General features: G+C 36.6%; 2 protein-coding genes across 5 annotated transcripts in view; one reads left to right on the plus strand and one right to left on the minus strand.

Annotated features, from left to right (window-relative positions):
* Positions 1-1,788, plus strand: part of trmt10c (tRNA methyltransferase 10C, mitochondrial RNase P subunit) — an 8,270-nt gene extending 6,482 nt beyond the window's left edge. For 3 of the 4 annotated variants that reach the window (XM_016456843.1, XM_016456845.1, XM_016456844.1), the window contains exon 2: positions 379-1,788. In XM_016456843.1, the coding sequence (XP_016312329.1) occupies positions 424-1,647 (1,224 nt within the window). In that variant the 5' untranslated portion in view covers positions 379-423 and the 3' untranslated portion in view covers positions 1,648-1,788. The remainder of the gene's footprint in view (positions 1-378) is intronic. The other variant, XM_016456846.1, reaches the window with a different exon arrangement.
* A 1,245-nt stretch (positions 1,789-3,033) lies between these two features.
* blzf1 (basic leucine zipper nuclear factor 1) overlaps positions 3,034-7,332 on the minus strand; it is a 6,561-nt gene continuing 2,262 nt past the window's right edge. Inside the window, exons 4-7 of the mRNA XM_016456847.1 lie at positions 6,247-6,446; positions 5,367-5,495; positions 4,444-4,663; positions 3,034-3,584 (exon numbers count right to left, since the gene is read on the minus strand). Coding sequence (XP_016312333.1) covers positions 3,399-3,584; positions 4,444-4,663; positions 5,367-5,495; positions 6,247-6,446 — 735 coding nt within the window. The 3' untranslated portion in view covers positions 3,034-3,398. The remainder of the gene's footprint in view (positions 3,585-4,443; positions 4,664-5,366; positions 5,496-6,246; positions 6,447-7,332) is intronic.

The raw sequence follows: 7,332 nt of genomic DNA on the forward strand, positions 1-7,332 counted from the left end.
TTGAATTTATTTAATACACGAGTTTCACAATTTGAGTTGAATTACTGAAATAAATGAACTTTTCCACGACATTCTAATTTATTGAGATGCACCTGTATGTGTGTGTGTAGTACTTAATATAAAAATTATATAAATTGTCCATTTTAAAAAATCATTTGAAAGTATCATAATATAATAAAAAAACAATATATTATATACATATAAATTATATACTACTTATAAATTGTGACAAATTAAGCATAAAGCCATTTAAGAAATATAACTATAAACATTATAATTATAACTATTATAACTATAAATATTCACTGCAGTAAGAGTGTGACTAACTAGTCCTGTATCATAACTCAATCATGGCCCTGCTGTTTGTTTTTTTTGTAGGTGATCCAGACATTGTTCTGATGTTGTAGGTGTTGAAGTGCAGTGATGATGTTCCTGCACTCGTGTTCACTGGCCGTGAGATGCAGCTGCTTCAGAAAGCCACGCATCACAATCAGGCCCTTCAGCTCCAGCTGGACCGCAAGGAAAGACGCCACAGAAAACGCTCTCAATTTGGATGTGTGGAAGTCAGTGATGAGATCTCAAGCGCTGCAGGAGGAGAGCAAAAGCCCGAATCAGTCAACGCTGGAAGCCAACCGTGAGCTGGTGGAGATGTGGCATCAGGCGGGGAAGTCTGTTCCCAAGAACATCACAGACGAGCAGCTGGAAGCTCTCACTGAACTGACCACCAAGTCTGCCAAGAATAAATACCTGAAGTTTCTCACTATTAAGGAGTCATACAAGATCACCAAGAAGGAGAAACAGGAGAGGAGGAAATCTGAGAGGGAAGCGGACGGAGAATTTAATCAAGAGGAACCCAAGAACAGCTTCCTGCTGAAGATCTGGAGCAGCTCCATGGATTGCCTTCACAGCTGGCGAGTGGCGCAGGCCATGCACTTCGGCCAGCCACTGGTGTATGACATGAGCTACGACCAGCACATGAGCCGCAGAGAGATGGAGAACACCGTTGCGCAGCTGATGGAGAGCGAAGGCTGGAACCGCCGCGCCGCAGACCCGTTCCACCTGCACTTCTGCGGCCTGCAGCCGGACAGTGCATATCACCGTGAGCTCCTCAATCGCTATGGATCGCACACGTGGGACCAGCTGCTGATCACAGCCACTGAACGCAGTCATGTGGAGCTGTTTCCTCAGCAGGACCTGGTGTACCTGACAGCCGATTCCCAGCACGTCCTGCACACGTTCGATCACAGTAAGGTGTACATCATTGGTGCCATGGTGGATCGCTCCATTCACTCGGGCGTTTCTCTGGCCAACGCCAAACGCCTCAAACTGGCCACGGCGCGACTCCCGATGGATGAGTATCTGGACTGGGACTGTGGAGCCAAGAATCTGACCCTGGATCAGATGATCCGCATCCTGAGCACGTGGAAGGACACGGGAAGCTGGCAGAAGGCGCTGGAGTTTGTGCCCAAGAGGAAACACAGTGGCTTCCACCAGCAGAGCAGAGGAGTCACGAGAACCACAAAGAGTCGCTTCATCCGGAACGATTCATCAGAGATCCACATCCCCGCTCTAGTTCAGAGCCACAGGAAGAACAAAACAGACGGACACAAAAAAACAAGAACCAAAAAAATGGTGGGAGGATCGTGATTAATATTGTATAATTTTTTTGATACTGATCAATAAAAATTATGATTTCAGATGACTGTTTAAGACGACTGAAATAGTATTTTCTTGTAAAACGTACATTTTCACACTAAATTCTCATTCAGGCCTGATTTATGAACATTATGATTTTTACATCATTTTTATGACAGTTAAACACCATTTTTAATCACATTTGCAGAAAACACCATCTCATTCTTGTAATACATTGATGATAATACAGCATAAACTAAAGGCAGCACAACAAATATAACCATGATTTATAAATAGTTCTCAATAAAGTGTCTTGAATATATTGCCACAGTGCAAAAAAAAAACAAAAAACTGGATTTATTTTCTTTAAGTAAATTCTAATTTCCATTTTCTTTCATTTTGGGCCGCAAATAGAGCTGGAAATGTTCTGTTCAGAGTTTCATGAAATTCATGATGGCATCAGTTTCAGCTCTGCCTATGACGTTTTACTATTTTAAACTGGTAGGGAAAGTGAAAATGATCTTTCTTCTGGTTTCATTTCAAAGAATCATTGCATTAAAAATCCATTTTTTACTAGTAGGTGGAAACAAGAAAAGAAAAAGGTTTCACTCCAAACTGTTTATTTTGGTAATTTAAGAGAGAGAGAATATAGAGAAAATATTCTTGAAATGCTTTAAAAACACTTTATACACTGTGGTCCAGGAAAACACTTAAATGTCTGCCTAGAGAATATTCATGAAATATGAAAATACAGTGTAAATACAGACGTCACAGAGCAGCATCATCATTCACTGCATCACTGCATTATATAAATGAATCCTACACACTAAGCTCATACCTCTCTCTGTCTGTTTTTACAGAACAAAAGCCATAAACATACAGAACATTTTAAAATCTACATCAGCAGTTCATCATTTACTCACCTCGTGCTGTTTCACACACGTATGACTTCAAACATGGGATGTTTAGCAGGATGCTTCTTTTCAGATGTGGAATACTGCACACATATTACACTTTCAAGGTGCTTTTTTGACATTTTGGATCCGATTTACTTTCACTGTATGTAAAAACATTTCTAATTATTAATTTCTTACCATTCCAATTTGGATTGGAATTATTTTGGATTATTAAAAATTGGATTATTATTTTCTTATGAAGAATTCATTTCTAATTTATTAATTTCTCATTATTAATCTAATAATGAATTTCCTATTAATTCATTTCTTATTCTGATTTCTTACTAATCTAATTCTTGTTTTAATCATTTCTAATTATTAATTTATTCTTATAATCTATTTTTTTTCTAATTAATCAAATTATTCATTTCTAAATAATCTAGTTAATGTTTTTTATTAATTTCTTCTTATTAATCAAATTATTTCTAACTATACTCATTTCTTATTATTAAACTTTTTTTAAACTTTTGAGTGAATAAATATAATCATGCAGGTGTGAAACATGAGGAGGGTGAATAACCGATGACAGATTTACTCCATTAAATCAATCGGTCCAGTCTAAGAAACCTCAAACACGTGTGCGCCACCATCCTCCACATCTGAGCCTGACGTTTAATCACAGGAAATCACATACAGAGACGATCAGTGAGATCATCCGTGCAGATCAAAGCTTCAGCGCTGCATCTGCTGCGGAGTTTGTGAGATTTTTCTTTGGTATTTTCATGAGAACAGGCGTGAAGCACAAACGGAAGGAAACGCTCATAATACTGACTGAAGGTGCACGTGTTGATCTGGAGTCGTGATGGTCTAGAGCACGATGAGCTCTCCGTTACAGCGCTCGCAGCAGTTGAAGGTGATGTTCTCATAGCGTGTGTATGGGTGGAAGCGGCCGATGCTCTTCTTACTGGGCAGGAATGGTGAATGAACAGAGTCAGACGTGGACGGGTCTGGCTCCTTCTCAGAGCAGGATATGGGGTCTAAACTCCGCAGCACCTGAAGAAGATGAATCATGAAGGCTTTCAATGGCAAAAACAAGTTTCTGCAATGACCTGGAAATGCTTTCTCAATAAACGGAATTATTATTAATACATTTTTAAATATTATACTAAAATATTTATTAACATAATTATAATATAAACAATATTATTCTTATTTCTTATTAATTTCTTATTATTCTAATTATTACTCTAGTTATTTCTTATTATTAATCTAATTAACACTTATTATTTATTATCTTAATTATTATTTTTAATAATATTTTATTAATTTTAATTAATTTGATTAATTATTATTTAATTCTAATTATTTATTTCTTTTTACTGTATTTTCTTACAATAATATAATTTCTTATTATTAATTTCTTATCATTAATCTAATAATTTCTTATTATTTCATTTCTAATTATTAATTTCTTATTACTGTATTTTATTACTTAATTTTTGATTAGTAATATGCATTGCTAAGGACTTCATTTGGACAACTTTAAAGGCGATTTTCTCAATATTTTGATTTTTTTGCACCCTCAGATTCCAGATTTTCAAATAGTTGTATCTCAGCCAAATATTGTTCTATCCTAACAAGCTTGTTTATTCAGCTTTCAGATGATGTATAAATCTCAATTTCGAAAAATTGACCCTTATGACTGGTTTTGTGGTCCAGGGTCACATTTATTAATTTGTAATTCATTTCATATTATTGAATCAATTTCTTAATCAAATTATTGATTGTCTTATTAATCAATCAATTTCTAATTATTAATTTCTTATTTTAAATCTAATTAATTTCTTCTTTTTAATTCATTAATGTCTAATGAATTCATTATCCGAGGAAGAATCTCAGAGAAACAATGCACCTTCTCAGCCATCTTCTCGGCCGGTGTGTTGCAGAGCTCTGATCTCGGGCTATTCTTCACGGCGCCGCTGCCGCCCACGTTTCCCAGCAGGTGTGAGTTGATGGCATCTGCGAGCTTGTGATTGGCTGCGGCCAGTTCTCCTGTGCTGAGTGGCTGAGCACTGGGATAATACGTCTGCTGCCGACCCCACTGCAGAGACACCAGCAGCTGCTCCAGAGACCTGCACATCACATGCAAAACATTAAAACACCAGCCACACAAATCACAGGGAAAGGAACATGTGAAGTTACATTTGCATTACTTTGTCAGCTGAATGATTGCACAACACTCCGATTCATCACTAGCATGATTTTTACATTGATTTAAACATAAATTAGTTATTTTAGTATCATCAAGGCAAGACACTACAGACAAAACCAGTGTTTTTTCATGCACTGGACAGTTTTTTGGTCTATTTTGCACCTGTAATTTCAATTCCAAACCATATCTTTTGTTTTTTTCTCTTACATACACCAAACTTTTCGGTTTTATTCCTCTCTATTAGGGATGTCAAAAAAAATTTGAATTTCGAATATTCGTCGAATTAAAAAAAAAAAAATCCACATTCTAATGCAAAAACGTTAAGGTCTGCATCAGCCATCAGGCAGCCTTATCAGTGGCGCACGAGATGCGATGACAATGTATTTGTCATTGATTGCATTTGAATGCTTTTGTTAGCCACTAGATGCGGCGCTGCTATGTCTTATTAGTTTTTTCATGCCTTTGATGTTTTTATTACTTTTTTCAGTTTTAGTTTTACTTATTTTAGTACTTTATTAGAAATGCTGCCTGGCAAATAACTGAAATAACATTTTGTATACTTTATTTCAGTCAGGAAATGTTTTTATTGGTTTTTGGAGGTGAACTGAGGGAAATGCCGTCACCTGTGTGTGTGCATCATTTCTCTGGAGAACTCGTCTCGTTCTCGCAGCAGATCCTGAATGGCACACTGAGCGTCTCTGGTCTGCCGCAGTAGAGCTGCTCTGGCATTGGTCAGTTCCTCTGCCATCACACTACAGGAACAAACACACATGCATGACCCTCTTTCCATGAAATACAAAATATGATCAAAGAAAAACAACATTTTCTCCCCATATGTGCTCTTGACACTTCTTAAGCTGGGAGCTAATTATGCATACTATTATGTATAATATGCATATAAAAACATGAAAAATATTATAATGTTATTATAAAATATAAAATATGTAATTCGTCGAATTAAAAAAAAAAAAAATCCACATTCTAATGCAAAAACGTTAAGGTCTGCATCAGCCATCAGGCAGCCTTATCAGTGGCGCACGAGATGCGATGACAATGTATTTGTCATTGATTGCATTTGAATGCTTTTGTTAGCCACTAGATGCGGCGCTGCTATGTTGTTCATTCATATATTGCGGAAAACGAGTGCATCAGTGTGGAGATGATGTTGTTTACGTCAAAACTGAAACCAAGCCGTTCACACAGAACGCATATTTATCACATTTTCTAGAGGGACATCTATCAGCGTTGCACTCGCGTCTCGCACAAGAGAGCGGCATGTTTAGAAAGCCATGTAAAATGAATGCAAGTTAAACTTTTAAAAAACATGTCTAAAGACGTTATGGCAGTTTTCCCCATCCCACTGTATCTCATATTTTTAAATGAAGAAAGTAGCCTACTCTTTGTGATTGGTTTTCGGTCCTTTGTATTAAATAAAAACAAATAAATAGGTCTTAAAAGCACAACGTTTTGTAAGACATCCCATGTTTCTGATTTAAGTCTTACCGGCTGGCGAGGAACTTGCTCCTCCAGACGTCACACTGAATGCTCATGCGCTCCAGTTGCTCGGCCGTGTGTGACAGGCTCCGTCCCAACGCCTCGTTCTCCAGGATCAAGTGGTTGTTCTCTCGTGCGAGACGCTCACAGTGATACTGCAGATCATCGCCTACAGATGCCACCAGCAGCTTCTTCAGCTCACGGTTCACCTGAGAACACGTTAAACCCGATTAAACCGGACCAGATCAACATATGCTATTGGATAATAACATGCACAACGATTCAATAATCAAAGACATCTATAATATTACAAAAGATTTCTATTTTAAATAAAACGCTGGTCTTTAGAACTTTCTATTCATCAGAGAATCCTGAAAAATAAAATGTAGCACGGTTTCCACAAAAATATGAAGCTAAAAAAAAATCAGCTTTGATAACAGGAATAAATTACATTTTACAATATATTCACATAGAAAACATTTATTTTAAACTGTAATAATATTTTACAATATTACTGTTTTTACTAGGGCTGCACGATTAATCGCATGCGATATTTAACGCGCATCTTATCAGTAAAGCCGATTCTGTAATCAGCGGTAAATCTCTATCACCTGCGTGCTTTCACATCGAGCAGCATTAACTACACAGAGCCGTTGTTCACTGACGAGCTGCGCTAAACCATATATCATTCACACTGATTTATACAACATTTTATACCTAAAATCATGGTGAAAATGTATTTGTTTTCTGTCTGTTGACAGTATTTTCTGGTTTATGGAGTGATAAAAAGAAAAATCCAAACTCCCCTCTGGAAAAACCTTTAACCCTAATATGTCAACAAAATTAAACCAGAATTATGAACCTGGCTTTATCCTATTTTCAGATTTATGTGCTGAAAATGCTTGCTAATTACTGCATATTTAATTAAATAATGCCTCATTTGCATATTTAAACATAACATTTCAGAAAATTTGTAATACAAAATAAATGCTTGCAGTTCTGGGGAAGTTGATTGATAGGTGATATCTGTTAGTTAAATTTTTTTTACCCTATTCACCTGTGGTGTCTTGCTTTAGTACACACTTATAATTTTTT

Source organism: Sinocyclocheilus anshuiensis, unplaced genomic scaffold (genome assembly GCF_001515605.1).
Source record: "Sinocyclocheilus anshuiensis isolate Anshui unplaced genomic scaffold, SAMN03320099.WGS_v1.1 scaffold856, whole genome shotgun sequence".
Lineage (NCBI taxonomy): Eukaryota > Metazoa > Chordata > Actinopteri > Cypriniformes > Cyprinidae > Sinocyclocheilus > Sinocyclocheilus anshuiensis.